Source organism: Rhinichthys klamathensis, unplaced genomic scaffold (genome assembly GCF_029890125.1).
Source record: "Rhinichthys klamathensis goyatoka isolate OS25496 unplaced genomic scaffold, OSU_Roscu_1.1 h1tg000652l_1, whole genome shotgun sequence".
NCBI lineage: Eukaryota > Metazoa > Chordata > Actinopteri > Cypriniformes > Leuciscidae > Rhinichthys > Rhinichthys klamathensis.
Window position 1 is genome coordinate 279,426 of NW_026607096.1, and position 22,253 is coordinate 301,678.

Below are 22,253 nucleotides of genomic sequence, written 5' to 3' on the forward strand. Positions count from 1 at the left end.
GTTGCTATGAAATGTCTTGATTCAGACTTTACACTGCAGGAAGTCATCAATGCCATCAAGTCGTTTCCGTCGGGTAAGGCTGCCGGGCCTGATGGTTATTGCGCAGAATTCTACAAGAGATTCTGTGATATTCTTGCACCACTTATGCTCAGAATGATGCATAATTCTAAAATTGATGGGGAATTGCCAAGAACCCTTTATGAAGCAAACATTTCTTTAATTTTAAAAAAGGGCAGAGATGAAACAGACCCTGCAAGCTTCAGACCAATTGCGCTTCAAAATTTTGATCGCAAAGTACTAACTAAAATCTTGGCTACTAGGCTGAACAAATATTTGGCTTCTATCATCCATCCTGACCAGACAGGGTTTATTCCTGGCAGACTCTCCTTTTCTAATGTCAGGCGGCTGCTCAACACTATTTATTCAGATTTTAGTGGTACTAAGGGAGCTTCTATTTTGTCTCTCGAAGGCACACAAAGCTTTTGATCAGGTCGAATGGCCTTATTTGTTTGAGTCACTACGCAGGTTTGGGTTTGGAGAAATCTTCATCTCTTGGGTGAAATTGATATATGCAAAACCGTGCTGTTCTATTTTGACGAATGGTGATCAGTCAGCCCCCTTTTTTTTGCAACGCTCGGTTCAGCAAGGCTGTCCATTGTCTCCGGCACTCTTTGCTATTGCACTGGAGCCGCTTGCTGTCGTAATAAGAGAGCACCCACAGGTGAAGGGGCTTCAGATTAAAGGTGTGGAAACACTTATCAGTTTATACGCTGACGATGTAATACTGTATTTGGATAATGCTGAAAAATCAGTTCCCCCTCTTCTTGAGTTGATCGAGTCTTTTGGTAGAATATCTGGGTACACGATCAACTGGACAAAGAGTGAGTTTGTGCCTTTATCCAGTACTTATTCACCAGGTTTTTTACAAAGTATTCCATTCAAAATAGTTAATGATCATTTTACTTACCTTGGTCTGGCTATACCTAAAGATCCAAAGCTAATATTCAAATTAAACTTTGCAGAATTTATTTCAAAATTAAAGCAAAATATTGAATGCTGGAAAATTCTTCCCTTATCAATGATTGGACGAATACACTCAATTAAAATGGTCTCCCTTCCAAAATTTTTATACATATGTCAAAATCTCCCCATTTATCTCACCGCAGCCTTTTTTAAAGACTTGGATTTAATTATTTCGTCCTATATTTGGAATGGCAAAAATGCCAGAATCTCCAAGGCTCACTTGCAGAAGTCTAGATCAGAGGGAGGGTTGGGCCTGCCTGTATTTAAAGATTATTACTGGGCTGCCAATGTTAGGGCATTAGTGTTCTGGCAGCAGGGATCCCTGGATAATCAGACGCCTACAACCCCCTTGTGGCTTAAGATGGAGGCCAATTCTGTAAAAAACTCTTCATTACCAGCTATGTTATTTTCCAAGCTTGAAAAGCTAGAGTCCAATAAAAACTTATGTTTTGTGGTAAAGCAGTCAGTTAGAATTTTAAATCAGGTTAGGTGCTTTCTAAAACTACCAAACACATCAGTACAAACACCCTTATGTTTCAATCATTGTTTTCTACCTCCCTGGCATGACATATTGTACCATGACTGGAGAAAGAAGGGCTTGGTTTCAGTTAATAATCTGTACATTGATGGTAAATTTGCATCATTCAACCAACTGAAAGGAAAATATAATCTTCCTAACTCCCATTTATTTCGGTACTTGCAGGTTAGGCATTACACCCAATCAAGAATTGAAGACTTTCAAAATCTACCCCAGGAACATGAAATCTTTGATATTTGTAAGAGCCCTCCTTTCTCCAAGCGTCTTATTTCGAGAATTGTACGTTTATTTGATGACTGTATAACGGCGCACACTTTGAAAACTAGAGATACTTGGAAAGAAGAGCTAGGTGTGGAATTATCTGAATCCATGTGGAACACCTGTCTGTCTAATTTTCATTCCTGCTCTATAAACAGCAGGCACCAATTAATTCAATTTAAGATTGTACATCGCTTGCATTATTCCAAAGTCAGATTACATAGAATGTATCCGTCAGTTTCTCCAATGTGTGACAGATGTAATATGACGGAGGGTACACTGTCCCATGCTTTTTGGACTTGCTCCTCATTAGCAAACTTCTGGTCCAAAATATTTGACTGGTACTCCAAAGCATATCAGAGGCCCATCCAACCCGAGGCTGGACTTGCCATTTTCGGCTGCTCTCAAGCAACGAGGACAATTCCAACTATAATGCGGCAACCATTGGAACTGGGAATGATAGTTGCCAAGAGACTGATATTGAGGGAATGGAAGTCCCCCACCCCTCCTTCCTTTCAGACATGGGTCATTGACATGCTATCCATAATACAAATGGAAAAACTCCGCACTAGTCAAATAGACACATTTTTCCGTTCTTGGAACCCATTCCTAACTCATTTTGAAAGAGTTAAATTACAGTAAACTAACTGTGTTCCTGTGTTAACAACTTTTCCTGCTACCGCTGTGTTAAACATGACTGTAACAACTGGCAATTGCTGCATCTGAGCCCTGTTTGTTTGTTTTTGTTTGTTTGTCTGTCTGTTTAAAAAAAAAGAAAGAAAAAAAAAGAACATCCAAAAGGTCCTTGCCCATCACTCCCCAAAAGGCCTTGTAAAACTCCACGGAGAGGCCATCAATACCTGGTGCTTTACCAGTCTTCATGTCTTTTAAAGCATTTAAAAGCTCCTGCTCTGTAAGAGACCCATCAAGTTTTACTACATTGTCCTGTGCAATATTTGGCAAGCCATCATAAAATTGGGCAGAGAGCTCCTCATTCTCTTCATATTCACTCCTATATAACTCAGCATAGAATTGTACGGCCCTTTTCCTGATACTTGCGGGCTCTTTCAATTCCTGCCCATTTTCTGTTCGAATAGAGTGAATATATCGCCTCTGCCCATTTTTCCGTTCTAGGCCAAAGAAAAACCTTGATGGGGCATCAATTTGTGTGAGCATCTGGTAGCGTGATCTAACCAGAGCCCCTTGTGTCTTTATACCCAGCAGGTCTGTAAGAAATGACTTTTTACACTTAAGAGCATCAAGACATTTTTGTTCCCCAGTAACTTCAAACAACTTTTGCAATTCAATAATCTGAGATTCAAGTTTTCTCATTGAGTGTGTAATATCTCGAGAGACATTGAAAGCGTACTGCTGACATAAAGCTTTTATTTCAACTTTCCCACAATCCCACCACTGTCTTAAATCCTTAAAACAATTTTTCCTACTTTTAAAAATTCCCCAAAAATTACAGAACACATCTCTAAAATGCATATCATCCAACAAAGATGCATTGAAATTCCAATAAGCACTCTTTATTTTAACATTTGCTATAAACACTTCACACAAAACCAAACAGTGATCCGAGAACCCAACTGGAGTAATAACACACTTTTTGACAATATTAAAATGAGATCTAGAACAATAAAACCTATCAAGCCTGGCCATAGAAATAGCATTATCTCTGGAGTGTGTCCATGTGTACTGCCTATTGTTATGGTTCAATTCTCTCCACACATCACATAAACTGTGCGTTTCAATCAATTCACGCATTACACGACTTGAAGCAGTGTGAGGTTCCAAATGATTCCTATCAAGAACATGATTTTCAGTACAATTAAAATCCCCCCCCCCCCCCAAAAAAGATAATCATCAGAATTACAATTTTGTAAAAAAAAAACACTGACATTATTAAATAACACAATTCTTTCAGTACCATTTGTGGGAGCATATATATTAAGAAAAACAAAATTAAACTTTTCAAATTTTGCTTGCAGGATTAAAAGCCTACCAGGTATCATTTGCTTTATTTGACATGAAATTGGCAAAAAACTTTTTGCAAAAAGAATGGCCACTCCACCTGTGACTGAGCTCAGATGTGTGAGGTACACCTGCCCTTGCCATTCTTTCCTCCAGTCAATTTCATTCAAGCAGTCACTGTGTGTTTCCTGTATGAACATTACATCTACACCCTTCTGACTAATTAACTCAAACAAAAGTGCTCTTTTTTGAATATCTCTAGCACCATTCAAGTTAAGGGTGCCCCCTTTATTGCACTCATTTGATTGCATAAATTTAAACAACATACAGAAACACACAATAACTTAAGAAAGAGACACCTATGTAGTTTCAAATCCATCTTCAATCTTTAATTCCAATTTCACTTTAGAAACAAATTTCTTCAGTCTATATATCTCCTGTACTGTGAATCGTTCTTCACCTTCTCCCCTCATTAACATCACGGCTGATTCAATGAATGCTTTCCGATCAGGAAAGTAATCTACAACCTGGACATTCTTCATATTCTTTGTCTTTTGTAAGAAACTTCTCAATTTTACAAAAGAATAACTTTGTTGACCCTTCTCATTGTTACCAACTACAGCCTCACTATCAGAATCATCCATTGCACTGTGTTCAGTATCATCAGCTTGTTTATCCATCACCACTTTATCACTTGTTTTCTTTGGGGGTTTCTTGACACGTTTCCTCTTACTAGGAGGAGCTTTAAATAAAGCCTCATCCTTTTCAAAGTCAGTATTATTCCCCTCAGCTAAAATACATTCAGCTGCAGCTATAACACTATCAGTTGTCACCGTAATTTGACTTTCATTCTCATTTTCTGTACTTTCCACGCCTCCTGAAACAACATCCCTACTTTGCTCACGCTCAACCCCTCTAACAACAGCAGTCCTGCTAGTATCGCCATCTTCCCCCTCTTTTCTCGCATTCATCGTTACATTGTCAGCGCTAGTCTGCTCCACATTACTGCTACCAGCATTTTCATATGTCAACAAACCAGCACCTGCAACTTCAGCCCTCCCAGGACACACTCGTTTGGTGTGACCTTCTTTGCCACACTCAAAACACTTCATTGTATCAGAAGATGCAAAAATGACATAATCAAATCCGTCAATTCGAAATTTGAACGCCACATTCATTTCATCTTCGCCGCTGTTTAAAATCATATACACTTGCCGTCTAAAACAAACAACATGCCTGAGCAAAGGAGACTTGCAACCAAGCGGTATTTTTTTCATTTGCGACATTCTTTTGCCATGCCTAGACAACTCTGCTGTTAACAACTCGTCCTTAATAAAAGGTGGGACGTTGGAGAGGATAATTCTTTTTGCGGGTTGAATTAACGGAACAACAGAAACTAGCGTATCTTGGATCACAACTCCACTCTGAACAACACTATTCACTTTCTCTATGGCGTCCAAAAAAATAACCACAGCGCTATTCATTCGGGATGCAGAGACAATACTATCATACCCGACAGCCTTCCCAACAGCCAAAGCACAATCTTCTACAGAACAATTAAAAGCAGGCAGTACTTTAACGCCATGCCTGCGTGAAATTTGGTCAAAACTTTGACCGGGTACCGCCGGCGCCGCCATAGCCACCCGGCTAACGCCGGCCGACGGCGTCCTCTTACTTTATACTTCACACAATAACTATTTCCTCTATAAAAGTATACCAATATTTTAAAACAATCAACAATACACACTTATACAAAGACAGTATAGGGAAAAACAGGAATAAAAGAAGAAAAAAGCTCACTCTCACCACATCAGCGTTCTCACCGGTTCTCACTCACACACTCCTCACAACACTCACTCCACACATGCGCACGAGGAGAGAGAGAGAGAGAGAGAGAGAGAGAGGAGAGAGAGAGAGAGAGAGAGAGAGAGAGAGAGAGAGAGAGAGATAAAAGGGGGGGGAGAGGGAGAGAGAGAGATAGATAGAGAGAGAGAGAGGGAGAGAGAGAGAGAGATAGAGAGAGAGAGAGAGATAGAGAGGGAGAGAGAGAGAGAGAGAGAGAGAGAGAGAGGGAGAGAGAGAGAGAGAGAGAAAAGGGGGGGGGGGGAGAGGGAGAGAGAGATAGAGAGAGAGAGAGAGAGGGAGAGAGAGAGAGAGATAGAGAGAGAGAGAGAGAGATAGAGAGGGAGAGAGAGAGAGAGAGAGAGAGAGAGGGAGAGAGAGATAGATAGAGAGAGGGAGAGAGAGAGAGAGAGATAGAGAGGGAGAGAGAGGGAGAGAGAGATATAGAGAGAGAGAGATATATTTATGCATAATATGGAAATGTTTTTTTGTTTGTTTTTGTTTTTTATTGTTCACTTTTATGTATCTACATATATGTTTATATATTACTATTGCTTTGGCAATATTGTGCTATTTTACACAGTCATGCCAATAAAGCTCATTTGAATTGAATTGAATTGAGAGAGAGAAAGAGAGAGAGAGAGAGAGAGAGAGAGAGAGAGAGAGAGAGAGAATTTTGAATTTTAAATACACCTTTAATATATCAATTTAGTCTTGGATTATTCACACTTCATCCAACAAAAGGTTATTTTTTTCTTTTTTTTTATACCCATGTAAACTTAAAAAGTCAACACCAATTCATTTCTCTCACATAAAGTACACAATACTTCATTAACACACCAGATTTCTTGATCATATATATCAGTTCACTTTTGGACCATACCACTCTTGTTGTTTTACTTTACTATGTTCATTATATGCGCATTGTTTGGATCCACTACATGTCTCCGGGAAGCGAGAGGTATGGATCTGGTATTACCCCGCTGTAGCGAGGCTACAGGCTCGTGGCCTTAATAAACGCAGCGTTAATGTCAGCGAGGCAAACGCCATTGACTATCTTCACCTCTCACTCACTCTCAATTATACTAACATTATAAATGCACCACAGGAAACATTATAAAACAATAAAATAATGCAGTTCAAGACCCTTTAATATTGCCATATTCAATAACATGTTAACCCTTAGGGGTCTAAGGTGTTTTGGGGTCCGTGAGCTGTTTTGACATGCACTGACATTTGTGCTTTTTCCAGTTACTTATAAACATATTAATGGCAAAGGTGTAATTACACTCTATTCAGCACAAACAGGGCGACCATAATATTTGAGCAACATGTATGTACATGTTTGTATTTTTAAGAGAATATAATATCTAGGGGTGTAACGATACACGTATTCGTATTGAACCATTCGGTACGAGGCTTTCGGTTCGGTTTTCGGTATGCATTTTTGAACCGAACGGTTCGTTGGACCATTTTTCCTGCCGACCAAAATTTCGTTATTTCAAATGTAGGCGCGTCACGCGTGGCAAGCGCGCTCATAATAGAGACGCTGGCGTGACCACAACATTAAATGGCAAATGTAATGTAAGCGGAACGAAACCACTCGATATTGTGTGGTTGACGGACCGTTTATCAGTTTGTACCAATGCAGCGCGAGCCGATCATAATCATCAGCACTGTTACTACACAGCGAAATCAGAGAGAAAAAATTTGAATTCGCCACTGAAATAATAACATCGCTGCGAGATATAGTGAGAAACATTCGCATTTCTCCGTTATTAACGGATCAAACAGCGCTGACGTGGAAACCAGGAAGAAACATTGTGCCATGAATGAACTATCCAGTGTCCACAGATCAGCACATTCACCATGGGTTTACTGTAGTAACACTACTAACTGTAACCATGGAAGTTTGGCAGGAATAGTAGCCTATAATGCTTTCAAGTAACATCACGTGGGTTTTATTTTGACATTATGAATACAATTGCTGCCCTCAAATGATAATCTGAACTAAAATAAACCTTTGTTTATAACTACTACAATATTACATTTCATTTTGTCCAAGGAGCTGTTTTGTTTTATAAGCTCCTAAGAAAAGTCAAGTATAGCTCCATCATTGCTAAAAAAAAAAAAATCATACTTTATGATGTTAGTTTTAATAAAATTATAATTAAAAAAATTAAATCAAGGAACTTTCTCTGGCATTTCTTTCTTTTTGCTGTATTGGAAACGTACCGAACCGTGACACAAGTGTATCGTATCGAACCGAACCGTGAATTTTGTGTACCGTTACACCCCTAATAATATCTTAGTTGATAATTCAATATACCTACTTTATTTTTGACAAAACATCCCATACTATTTATTTAACATATGAGCAGAAATTGGCAAACAAAAGCTTATTTGATGTGACAGTAGTCTATTTTACTGTAAAAACTTTAAAATCTATCCAAAACTAGTAACGAAATCTTGTTTAAACATTCATATTTCATCTGTAACATATCGTTTTTATGATATATTAATATAGGGCAAATAAATGTTAATTTACAAATTAATATGTTGCTTTATACAAATACATTTTATTTGAACATATTTCAGTCGATTTCTACTCATATCAGTATAGCAATATAGTTTGGGAAAAGCTAAACAAGTAGATGTGTTCATGTTCATTCACACATAGACATGCGATTCATATTTAAACAGCCTTTTTGCTGTTTACATACACTATATTGCGATTAGAACAAAGCCCTTAAGAATAAAGAACTTACTATTCACGATCCTCAGCTGGATCCATTGCTCCTCGAAATGAAACCGAAACCAGCACTTCTGAGGTAAAATTTTCCAGGAATTACTATTAATGTATTTTAAGTCTATTTTGCTGCTATGTAAAAAAAAAAAACTAGCAAAACGCGCCGGTGCGTTTGTCGACCCCAGAGGCTTAAAAATAATCTATTCTGAGTTGTCATAATCAAAATATATTTAAAAGTAAACAATATCTAAAAATGTATTCTGTTGTAATTAGAGTTAATTAAATAACGCGCTAATTGCGATTAATTATTCTGAAAAAAATAAAATAACGCAGATTAATCCATTATTATTGACCTTTGATTGGGAGCCGTTCTAGCCACCATTCGACTTTTTTTCTGAAGGAGGGAGACGAGAACGCGCTGCCTGGATCATTGATTGGAACATTTACTTATAAAAAAAACGGCCTGATGGAAGTGTTGATAAAAATAAAGTCCACATCAATGCAAAGCAACCAGGAGTTAACGTTAATCCGGAGGTACGACCTAGCACGTCCCGTGATACCAACTCTAGCAGTCAACGTCATCTTCAAACACTGAAACGCAAATTTAGCAAATCTGTATTTGACCGACTGAGAAATTCCCTTGCTAAATGCATCACAATGTCCTGCAGTTTCAGTGATAGAAGACAGAGGGTTAGCAGAGGTTTTGCAAATTGCCTCTTCAGACATAACATATAACCCGCTGGATTAAAAATCCAGCAGCTGTACGACACTGAAAACAAAACAAAAGGAGATGTATTGGTGGGAGTGGAATATTGCGCTTACAGGAGATCACTGGACTTCAGTTAGCAATCACAATTACCTTGGTGTTACGGCAAATAATAATAAAAGAGTGTTCATAAAAATTGGAAAAAAAATCCAAGTCCAGGCACTCAGTAGGTTACAAAATTAAAAAAGCCTTTATTATTATTTGATCGAGGGCTAAACCATTAAAAAACACCAACGCGTATAGGCCCACTGGCCTTCATCAGGGTGTTGGTAACAAACAGACAGAATCAAGCAATACTTATAGTTGCATTGGTTTCAGGTGTGCCACTCTGGCACTTGCAACACAAATTTTGGCCACTAGAGGCAATAGTTGAGGTCATGTCTAATGCCAGAAGTTAAATCATACAAGTACAAAGCAAAATAAGAGATCTCCAAGTGGAAAAATAGGAGTGACACCACTACAAACATCTAGTGTACTCCACACAATATGTACCAAATGTCAATAAATGTGAATAGGTTAGTTACCCATCATAATTCTAATTTCATAGTCAAGATGGTTCTAAAACAACATTAACAGAAAATGGTATTGTATTCAAAGACTAGTCAAAACACTGTACCCATTGAAACACAACAATTACAAAAAAGGTGAAAGGTCAAAATCTTCATTGAGACCTGCATGACTAGTGGCCCTCAAAGAATAGATCCAAAATGTCTCCCTTTGTTTAAGGCGTTTGATTATATCCCCGCCTCTGGCATCAAGGCGAACAGCCTCAATGCCCACTACTCGTAAGGTCGAATCCCTTCCATGTTTAGCGTCTATATAATGTTTGGCCATTGGATAATTCATATTTCCAGTCCGGATGGCATACCTATGGTCAGCTACCCTGTCTCTTAATCTCATTTTAGTGAGGCCTACATAAAAACAGCCACAAGTGCACTCTAATCGATAAACAACATCGGTGGTATTGCAATTTATAAAACTGTTAACAGTGTAAGTCTTATTACTGGAAACATCCATAAATGTATCAGTTTTAGCCATATTCTCACAATAATTACAGTTACCGCAAGGAAAATTTCCCTTAGGTTGACGAAGCCAAATTTCACGTTTAGGAGCAGGGAGGTAACTTCTTTCTAACTTGCAGGGCTCTAGAGTGCGACCAAAATTTGTAAGGGTGCGACGACAATTTTTCCTAGGTCGCACCAGTGCACCTAATAACGTTCTCGCATGATCGCATCCGCTGCCTCTCCACAAACGAGTTTTTTGTTCTCCTTGCATGCATGGTTGGATCATATCGTGGTCTAAACCAATCAGAGATAGAGATTGGGCGGGTCTTTGCCTCTGATTGGCTGTGGTTCAGATATTCCTGTAGGACTAAAATGCTCCGTGCTGTGTGATTGAAATAAATTGCGACTTGAGCACCAGAGAATCAGTTACGGCAATCAGCAGCATCAGCTAAATAAACGCAAGAAAACAGACGACGAAGAAACTTTTAAAAATGTAGGCTACTTGAACTAGGTCTAGGTAAAAAATATTGATTTCTCGATTTTAATCGATTCTCATTTTTACGAACCGTTGGGCTATGCTGTTTTCAGTTGATGAATGAATGGAACATTGTAGCGCGCATCCCATCCAATAAATCGCAATAATCTTTGTTCTTTATTTCTATTGATATGAAACAAAGTCTCAGATTTCAAATTAGGTCCATTTTGTTACGAAATTCAAAAACATAAATAGTGTTTTGACGCCGTGGCGTGAGATCGCTCTGGCTCAGCTCAGCTCAGGAGAAGCACATGATCTCCTCTCCGCCTTAATAATACCAGTTACAGCGCGAAATAAACATGAACGAGCATCTGAAAGTGTGTTAAAAGATAGAGTACAACTTATCGAAATTCGTATCTTTCACATGGAATCGCTCAATCAGTGTTTCAACCGTGGAAAGACGTCAGTAAAACGCTTGTAAACAATGTAATGTAACGTCACATTTACCTCAGAAAAAACATATCCAGTGACCATAAACTCGTTAGCTAGCTAGAAAAATTAATTCTAGAGAGGAGCATTTTGCCCAATATATGCACCATATTACATATTCATTATAATTTTTAATGTTTTTCAATATTTAATGAATGTTGTTTGAAAAAATCTGGCAAGTTTTTATGCAGCCACCATTTAAATGTTTATATTTCATATAACTTTTATTATTATAAAAATAAATAAAAGTGTAATTAAAGTGTTTGTGTACAAATCAGGTAATTTTTACCTTCAATATTATAGTAGGCTAATGAAGCATAGTGGGCTACAACTGACTCCCAGTTTACAGCATTAGTTGAGATTTGTTTTCCTTGAGAAAATTTGCCATGTATTGTACCTGATATCCAAAATAATCAATATTGAATCGAATTGTGAAATTTGTGTCAATACCCTGGCCCTAACTTGAACAATGTAAAAACAGCACTTTACATTTTTTATTTTTTTTAAAGATTTATATTTTTATATAGGCTATAGTATAATTGTGCTTCAAATAAAAAATTAAAAACTACACCTTATTCTTGTTTAAAAGCATTTACATAATATATATGAATGTATATGGAGCGTGATAAAAAGGTGACCTTGAAATTGTAGCGTTAAAGGCGACGTGAGACGAGGAAAAATTTGAGTGCACCTAAATTTTGTGCTGGTGCACCTAAATAAAAAAGTTAGGCGCACCAGTGCAACCAAGGCAAAAAGTTTGTCTGGAGCCCTGACTTGTCTTTAATTGTGGGGGCCCTCCTAAAACTGATCCCAGGTGGTTCCGTGAATACTTCCCGTAGAGTCGGGTCACATTCAATAATGTTCCAGTTTTTCTTTATAATGTGTTTAATCTGGATAGCCTCCTTACTGTAATTAGTGACAAAGTAGGGTTTCTGAGTTGACAAAATTTTGGGTTTAGACTGAAGCAGGTTCTTCCTTTCAAATGATTGGGCTCTATTATGAGCTTGAATGAGAGTTTGTGTTTGATAACCGCTTTGTCGAAAACGCCGCTGCATATCCATAGATTGATTTTGGAAATCCTGATCTGAATCACATATACACCTTAGTCTCTGGATCTGGATCCAAAGGGTATGTTATCAATAAGCCATGGGGGATGAAAACTATTTGCATGCAGTAAGGTATTACGATCTGTTGCTTTTCTGAAGATAGATGTATGCAAGAATCCCTCATTATCCTTTGAGATTCCTAGATCCAGAAAGTTTATGGCGTGTAAGTTCTCATTAAGGTTCTCATTTAGACTGTTTACATAAACATGAAAGTCTACAAGTTCTTGTTCTAAGCCTGAGAACATCAGAATCACATCATCAATATATCTACCCCACCACAAGATTTTATCTTTAACCCTCTGGGGACCAAGGTGTTTTTGGGGTCCTTGAGATATTTTGACATGCCCTGACATTTGTGCTTTTTTCAGTTGCTTATAAACATATTAATGGAACAGGTGAAATTACACTCTATTTAGCACAAACAGGGCTACCATAATATGAGCAACATGTATGTACATGTTTGTATTTTTGAGAGAATATTGTTTATGCATGGTTATTGAAAAAACTAAAAATTAAAGTTTCTGAAATAAAGCCACAAAACACATACTAAATATGTGTCCACAAGACTTTTGACTAATGGAAGTTGTGGCCTGGAGTTTTTGCTTCAAAATGATCTGAAAATCATCCTTTCTAATCATTCACATAACACAATAGATTCTTTTAAATTGTGAAAAACATTTTTTTGTTAGCCAAGGCAATATGCGAATGAGCGAACGGCCCAACCCCATTGTGAATAATTAGGTGGTTGAGAAGACAAAAACCCTGCATATTAATGAGCCTTTCATTCAGGTGTGTCACACAAGAAAGAATGCAAGGACAATATACACACACACACACATACATATATACATACATACATACATACATATATATATATATATATATATATGTATTAGGGCTGGGCAAGTTAACGCGTTATTATCGCGTTAACGCATTTATTAATTAATGCCGACAATTTTTTTATCGCACGTTAACGCAGTTTTTTTTAATTATTATTTTGAAAGTCAGTTGCTCACTGGCTCTGAATACACATAGGCCTACAGTCAAACCATGGATCACAGGAGGGGTGGGATGTTTGGCAGGCAGCAAATAACCCACACAAACAAGCAGTGGAGAGGCTTTGGCAGGTTCTCTCAGGTGAACAGAAAGGGAGACAGCGCTCCGCGAGTGAATGACAGGCGCTCGGTGGATAGTAACCATGGCAACGGCTTCTGTGCGCTACGCAGCTGTAGCCTTTTTAACTTAAATTAAAATTATACATAGCTTTACCTGATAGGGCTGCGTTTAGTTTAGTGGAGATGCGCTGCCATGTGAATTCCCTTCTGTTGATGACGTCCTGGTAACTATTTAGATTGTGGAAACGCACAAACAGCGAGCCGAGGATCAGTCTCTCTTCCAATGATTTGTGCTGCGCGTCGTCAATTCAACTTCGGCAACGGGAGGGCGCGGGCGCGTGCGTGAGGCGAGCATGACCGCAAAAGTTTCACAGGAACACACTCGCTTGTCGCACTAGCTTGTCGGTTCTAGCAATCACAGCGCTTGCGGTACGCGTATAATTGACGCATTGTTACATTTTTGGAGAGGTGCACGTCAGGGTGCGCGCGCTACACACAGCAGGTACGTAGCTACGCCGCGAGTTCGACGCAGAAGTATAAATTGGGCTTTACATCTGTTTAATGTAATCTAGTGTACGTGGGAAACCATGTCATGACCAAACCTAAGCTGCTATCAGAGAAGTAACGTTGGTCGACTTATATATCTGTAGTAGTGGTCATTACCTCTGACTACATAGACTGTTTCTGCTGCTCCCTGATAAAAGACACCTGTTGATACCTGTTCAGAAAAAAAAACAAGAAAACTGGACTCGTTTTAACAAGCTAGAGACAAGGTAATGCCCTGGCAGTGGCATAGCTTTGTTTTAATATTTGATTTGATTACATTAATGTTTAAGTTGAGATTTACAATAAATATTTTATTGCTACTGTGTAAAGGGAATACTGCTGGTATAAAGCAGCTTATTTGTTTTAAAGTTTTGGCAAACCACATGTTATTGCACTTTTGTGTATATAGCAGTACATTTAAATCAAAAGTGCGCAATACACTATTATAGAATTCATAATTCACTCTTAAGCGTAACAATGCGATTAATCGCGATTAATCGCAATAAATGCATGCGATTAATCGCGATTAAAAATTTGAATCGTTGCCCAGCACTAATATATATATAAAATCAAAATATAAATTAAAGTCAAAAGCACATTTTTAGTCATACCTGGAAACAAATCCTGTTCAAATAGGTTATATGGGCCATTCTACAGAATTGGTTCAAAGTTAGAGTTAGAAACATCTTGAAAAGAAAATTGTCTTTTTCCATAAATGTCTTAGTAGGCCAATACATTTTATCATACATATTTCAAAGTTAAGGATTCATTATTTTGATATAGCTTGCATTGGAACAAACACTATTCTTAGTTGATTAGTTTATTGACAAAACATACTATATATTTAACATATGATTAGAAACTGCTAACAAAAGCTTATTTGATGTCTATTTTAGAGTTAAAACTTTATAATCTATCCAAAACTAGTCACACACACACACACACACAGAGAAACATGATTCAAATTTAAACAGTAGGCTATTTTTGCGTTTACAGACACTAACGTTATTATATATCGCGATTAGAACAAAGCACAAAAATAAAAACACTTACAGTTCAGCTCGCTCCTCGAAGTGAAAATAAACCAGCACTTGTTCTGAGGTAGGTAAATGTCCCAGGATTATTCCTCACAGCCGTGCAAGACGACAGTACATTAATCTGACTAAATATAGTGTGTTTACAGAGCTTATGTGGGCGTTTACACGTCTCAATGTGTTGCTTCAGATCATTAGCGTTTAAATAGCGCGCGCTCTCCGTGGGCGTGTCACATTAGCGGAATAATGAGATGCGAGAACGATAATGAGAACGGCTGACACATCTCTCTTTTTATATAGATTACATAAACAGGGAATATTTATTTTAGTTTTAAATTAGATAATTTAAAAGTACAAACTTAAATGATCATAAACATATATTGCTCATGTCTGGGTGAATAGTATTCGGTGAGTTTTGTTTAAGTTTAGAGACGTGCTCCAGAAAAAAAGTTCACGGACACAGAGAGGCAGAACGCACACCCTGTATATTTTCTTTATTTTATAAAAGCACAATATTTTATTTCGATTGTAGGTGGGCACATAAAAAAGTAGACATTTAACAGTTTTTTTAATGTTTCATAACTCTGTATGACCAGAAATGATGGAGTAGTTTAAGTCTATTTTTCTGCTATATGAAAAAAATCTGCCAAAACGCACGGGTGCGTTTTTGGTCCCCAGAGGTTTAAAAGGGTTATCTTGAGAAAATATATAGCGCTCCTCCCACAAGCCTAAAAAACGATTAGCATAATTGGGAGCAAAACAAGCGCCCATTGCAGTCCCCTTTTCCTGTCTGTACAATTTGTCTAGAAAGAGAAAGATGTTATTCTTTAAAGTCCACTCAGTAAGTTGCACTATAAAGACACTTTATTGACATTTGGTACATATTGTGTGGAGTACACTAGATGTTTGTAGTGGTGTCACTCCTATTTTTCCACTTGGAGATCTCTTATTTTGCTTTGTACTTGTATGATTTAACTTCTGGCATTAGACATGACCTGAACTATTGCCTCTAGTGGCCAAAATTTGTGTTGCAAGTGCCAGAGTGGCACACCTGAAACCAATGCAACTATAAGTATTGCTTGATTCTGTCTGTTTGTTACCAACACCCTGATGAAGGCCAGTGGGCCGATACGCGTTGGTGTTTTTTAATGGTCTAGCCCTCGATCAAATAATAATAAAGGCTTTTTTACTTTTGTAACCTACTGAGTGCCTGGACTTGGATTTTTTTCCAATTTTTATGAACAATCAACCCTTCCAAGAGCACCAGAGGATACAAGGGATACCAGCAGCGCTCCAGCTTCCTTTTGTTTAATAATAAAAGAGTTTTTGAACTTTAATGTCACTAATGCTGATTATTCATTGATACATTTGAATTGAAATATTTAAAATACTTTAACAGCAAAAATGATGTATGCCATTAATTCAGATTAATCACAGAGTATGTAATTAATTAGATTACATTTTTAATCGATTGACAGCCCTAGTTGTAACACAACTTACCTCAGTATCTCCAATTTACACTTTACATTCTTCAGTCCAGTGCAGAGCAGCTTCACTCCTGAATCCTGCAGTTTATTATTGTTCATGTTCAACTCTTTCAGATTGGTATCTGATCCAAGAATTGTAGCCAGAGCTGAACAGCTTTTGTCTGTTAAGCCACAATTATTTAGCCTGCAAGAGAAATAAATTACATCACGAAATTAGGTGGAATATTTTTATATACAAATAGAAGGGTGAGCTAAACACTGAGAAAACTATCCTTTTCTATATATTAATTTTGATTAAATAATTTGCTCAATTAAATGAGACATGCATAAATAAAAATGTTTTTGTTAAGATTTATAGTTTAAATGACAATGAGTTTTACATTTGTCTTGAGGAGGTGGTTCTGGGGGGTTAATGATTTCAGCATTGAAGTTATGTAAGAGCATATGTGCTTTATAGCAGAAGTTGAAGAGAACTACATAGTGAAAGTTAGTGAAATAACTTTAAACCAGTGTGTTGTATGATAACAATACTGTTGTGCTTCATCCTCTGCTAACTCAACCCTATAAAGCCTAATGTATTATATTTGATACATGAATGTCTCTAAATGATCAATTTGATCAAAACTTGGCTGAGAAAAAAATCTGCTACATGCCTTCTGTCATCTGATTGATAGTTCATACATTTCAGCAAGTAAAAGGCCTTTCAGTTCTAAATCAGTTTTTTTTAATCTTTACTGATTAAAGTAAACCCAAGAGAAGAAACCTAAGAATTTCTTTATAGTCATTAATGTTTCAAGATTACAATTATTAAATTAAAGTAAATTTTTTTTTAAACACGTTCAAATGTATATATCAGATATGATTCAACAGGCTTTTGATAAACGTTTATTTGTATCTCTCAATCATCTATGTATTGCATTGCAATATGTTTTGTTCCGCCACAATTAAAACTACAGAACTAAAACTTATGAAATTTAACATTTAAAATATATTTTTTTTGGGAGAAATAAAGTAACAACTGATAATATATGTATTTTAAAGAATCTGTTATACCCTGGATTAGACCAAAACATGACATAATGTATTAAGTGACTTACAGAGCTCTTCTGGAGGCTTTGATGACTGCCAATAATCTAATGAGACACTCGTCTGATTTCTTGAATTTCTGAAGCTCAAACTCCTCCAGCTCTTTCTCTGATGTCAACAACACAAAGACCAAAGCAGACCACTGGGAAGGTGAAAGGTCACCAGATGAGAGACTTCCTTTGCTAAGGTGAGTCTGAATCTCATTCACCAGAGTTTGGTCGTTCAGTTCATTCAGACAGTAGAACAGATTGATGGATCTCTCTGCAGGAAGATTATCTTCTAATTTCAGCTTGATGTACTGAATTATTTCCTTGTTGCTCTGGTCATTACCGTCTCGCTGTGTTAACAGACCTTGTAAGAGTCTAACTATTTTCTTGTTGCTCTGGTCATTGCCGTCTCGCTGTTTCAACAGACCTCGTAATAGTCGTCGATTGGACTGGAGCGACAGGCCGAGGACGAAGCGAAGGAAAAGGTCCAGGTGTCCATTGTCACTCTCGAGCGCCTTGTCCACTGCAGTCTTGAGAAAATCAATCATGGTTTCATGTTTCTTTTCCTGTTCTGTAGACTCATGAACAAACACACTTGTCTTGTTGATGTCCAGAAACAGATGAGCATAAAGGGCTGCAATAAACTCTTGAATGCTCAAGTGAACAAAGCAGTACATGGTACCAAGAATGATCCCTGTTTCCTCCTTAAAGATCTGGGTACACATGCCTGAGTACACTGATGCCTTATAGACGTCAATACCACAGGCTTTCAGGTCTGTGTCATAGAAGATCAGGTTGTTTCTTTCCAGCTGATGAAATGCCAGTTTCCCCAGTGAAAAGATGGCGTCTTTATCCCAGGAAACATCTGGTGTGTATTCTCCATCATACTTTCGGCGGCTCTGCTGGATCTGAAAGCGGAGAAAGTGTGTGTACATTTGTGTCAGAGTCTTGGGAGTGTCTTCAGTGTTTGATTCCTGCTGTGTTTTAGAAATCGCATCAGCCTGAGCGTTTTTCACATCATTATTTCTTTTCTCCTCCAGAATGTTCTGGAGAACAGTGGCTGAAATCCAGCAGAAGACTGGGATGTGGCACATGATAAAGAGACTCTTTGATTTTTTAACATGATCTATGATTGTGTTGGCCTGATTCTGATCCGTGAATCTTTTTTTGAAGTACTCTTCCTTCTGTGCGTCGCTGAATCCTCGTATCTCTGTCAGCCGGTCGATGCAGTCAGGAGGAATCTTACTGGCAGCTGCTGGTCTGCTGGTGATCCAGACGAGAGCAGAAGGAAGCAGATTTCCCTTCATGAGGTTCGTTAGGAGAACATCCAGAGAGGCTGGTGACGATACATCACACCACGTCTCATTACAATCAAACTTCAGACGAAGCCGACATTCGTCCAGTCCATCCAGGATGAACAGGACTTTGAATGGATTCCTTCTTGTAAGGTTCAGTCCTTTTGTCTCTGGGAAAAATGTAGTTATAAGGTCCATTAAACTCAGTTTTTCTTTCTCCTTTAAGTTCATCTCTCTGAATGGAAGAGGAAATATGAAGCTGATATCTTGATTTTCTTTTCCTTCAGCCCAGTCCAGAACAAACTTTTGCACAGAGACTGATTTTCCGATGCCAGCGACTCCTTTTGTCAGTACAGTTCGGATCTCCTCATCTTGTTCAGGTGCTTCAAACAAATGTTTGCATTCAACCTGTATCTCTTGTGCTTCATGACGCCTGGAAGCAACTTCAATCTGTCTGACCTCATGTTCAGTATTGATCTGTTCACTGCCACCCTGAGTGATATAGAGATCTGTGTAGATGTTATTCAGAAGTGTGGAGTCACCTTGCTTTGCTATTCCTTCAAACACACATTGATACTTCTTCTTTAGGCTACATTTCAGCCGATAAATGAGGAACAGTTCATCTAAAAACAGAAATAGAAAGTAGATAGTTTTAGTCTTAATTTTCTCTCCTACATTTATAAGTGACAATCAGACAGATGATCATGAGTCTCTTACCTTCTAGAGCATCAGCAGCTTCATCTTGCTCCATCTCTCTCAGGTAATGTAGTGTGAGATCAAGAGCTGCTGCTTTGATACTGCATCTATTCTCATTAAAGTCCTTCACAAAGTGTTGTGTGTTCTCATTTTGTAATATTTTCTTAAACTTTTCCAGTTCATGCTTCAGAAATATGATTATTTTGCTCTCAATATCCTACAAACAAAGCAAATAAAATAAGAGACAGAACAACACAATTTAACAAGATCCACATCCATATTTGGTAAAAAACTATTTATCCAGTAATTAAAAATATTTGTAAAAGAAACCAGTTAAAAACCAAACATGTCAATCAGCTGCCATTTAACACAAAATGAACAAAAACAACACTTGTCTTTTCACATTTTGTTTATTATTTTATCGGTTCTTAAAATTTCTATTCTATTATTTTTGCAAAAAAAAAGTTCAGGAAACTATTTGTTTGTTATAAATATAAATATGTAGGAAAATGTGTTCCTTTTCGTAGTCACTCCGAGTTACGTCGGATGACGGAGAATGGGGGTTTCGCCAGAAAGCCTATCATCTTCGAGTATTAAAAAACGAGCCTATGGCAATGAAATGCCATGGGCCTGCGGAATTTGCATAATGTATCTTCGCCTCACCGCGTGAGTATTTAAGGAGAGACACCTGCAACAGCAGATCATGTTTTCGCTTCGGAGCCAAGAGCATCTCTTCACTCCACAAGCCAAATCCTGAGTTTTCTTCAGTGACTACATCTCTTTGAGACGAGCGAACTCTCCGGTGTTGGTGTGACGGCGGTATCCAGCGAGTTTCACATTGCCTGCGATCTGAGCAGTGGTCTGCCAGTCTGTGTGTTCTCCCGGGTCGCTTCAACATCCGCGGAGTTTTTCCTCTCACTAAAAAAGCTGCACGCGGCACGTCTTTTTAAAGACGCGTCTTTCTAAAGACGATCTGCCCGTGTATTTCTGAGTGTGGTATTCTGATAGATTCAGCTGATGGGCGCGAGCGCTGTTTGAGTGTTGGGCTTTGATCGCGCTCAGACAGCGCTCGTGGGTGTGTCACGTTCTCTCTCTGGGAACGTGACCATCGCAATGTAACGGTCGAGACTCGATGAGCTCAATAGAGTGAGAGTCCCCTCATCCACACCCCGATCTATTTTTCTCCACGTGAGATAATACTTCGGCTGGTGGCCAGGGTGACCTAAGACGGCAGGTTTGGAACTAAACCGACAAAATTCCTCGGTCCACACCCCGTCTTTCACATTGCAACCCTTGTGGTCCCGGGTGAGTTCGCCGGCCCGCCCGCGGGCCCGCGGTCTCATTCGGTCCCCCGGCTGATGAAATCATGTATATCACCGCATCACAAGGTGAGCTGGAGTCCTCTAGAGATGATGGCTCGTCTGTGCTGCCGTCCTCGGATGTGCTTGCATAACGAGTTTGATGCCGCGAGTATCGGGCTTGTGTGGAACCTTCTGCCATGTCCCGAGCACTTAAGGCTGATGATTGGTTTTTGGGGGTGGCGAACCCAAATCCTTTCTACCTGGACGTGCATGAAGAGATCATGAGATCGTGGAAGTCTCCTTTGACTTTTCGCGACTGCTCAGTGGCCTCTTCCGCCTTCTCTGCCCTTGTAGAGGCCGCGGCCTAGGGTACACTGGGGTTCCCCCTGTGGAGTGTTCTGTGGCAACACTTATGTGTCCCCACAGCGCCTCCACCTGGCGTGGCGACCCTAAGCACCCCTCCAATGCCTGTAGGTTCTTGTCTACTCCGGTGGCGGGGACCTATAGAGCTGCGGGGCAGGCTGCCACCTCACTGCGTGTTATTGCCATCCTTCTGGGTGTTCAATGACATGCACGAGGGTAGGGCTGATTCAGGGCTCATCCTTGAGCTGCCTGCCGTCACCGACCTTACTCTACGAGCGACGTAGGTGACCGCACGCTCCCTGAGTCAGGTGATGTCCACATAGGTGGTCAGACATCTCTGGCTAACCTGGTTGATGTGCGCGAGGCTGAGTGAATACGTTTCCTCAACTTCCCCATATCCCAGGCTGGCCTCTTCGGCGGCGCGGTTGAGGACTCTGCCCAACAGTTCTTGGCCGCCCAGAAGTGGACTGTGGCTATTTTGTCTGACCCCGCGGCGCTGCTGCCTCCAGCCGCCGGCTCAGATGCCTCAGTCCGCTTGCTGCCGAATGCGCCCTCCTGCGACTTCCGCCCCCTCCCGCCCGGCCCCCAGCAGCACCGGGCCGCGCCGTGGAGGTGGTCGCAGGAAGGCGCCCCTGCCTGTACCAGCCCCGCTAACACCAGGCTTGCGGCGCTCCCGTTACGGGCAGCTCAGATGTGGGTTACAGTTCTTCAGGGAGTGGTTGCAGGGCCACTCCTTCCCCCAGTGGAGGGCCGGGGGAGAATCTTTTCTAAACCAAAGAGCTGCATCCCATCTCTGAGCCCTCAGAGGGCGGACGACAGTGCGCGACGCTCCCGGGCCTCGCCGCTCTCGTCCCCCTCTGTCTCTGAGGGCGCGGATGACAGTGTGTGCCATCTCCGGACCACACCACTCTCGTCCCCCTCTGTCGCCAGACCCCTGGCAGAGCAGACCCCCGTGGAACGCTGGTCCTTCCCTGGTCTCCTCTGTCAGGACGCGGAGCATGACCGTGCCCCCGCACCGGGCCGCTATGCCACCCACGCCTGGGCCGGTCACTCCGCTTCGCTGCCCCTCCGGGGGGACGTCTGTGGTTCGGATGATTCCGCTGGTTCAGTTCTTGA

General features: G+C 39.7%; 2 protein-coding genes across 2 annotated transcripts in view; both read right to left on the reverse strand.

Moving 5' to 3' along the window:
• Positions 1-22,253, reverse strand: part of LOC130076441 (protein NLRC5-like) — a 195,469-nt gene that overhangs the window by 64,945 nt on the left and 108,271 nt on the right. The gene's annotated exons all lie outside the window — the stretch shown is intronic.
• LOC130076450 (protein NLRC3-like) overlaps positions 17,503-22,253 on the reverse strand; it is a 40,042-nt gene continuing 35,291 nt past the window's right edge. Inside the window, exons 4-6 of the mRNA XM_056241527.1 lie at positions 19,495-19,690; positions 17,910-19,400; positions 17,503-17,846 (exon numbers count right to left, since the gene is read on the reverse strand). Of these exons, the coding sequence (XP_056097502.1) occupies positions 17,503-17,846; positions 17,910-19,400; positions 19,495-19,690 (2,031 nt within the window). The remainder of the gene's footprint in view (positions 17,847-17,909; positions 19,401-19,494; positions 19,691-22,253) is intronic.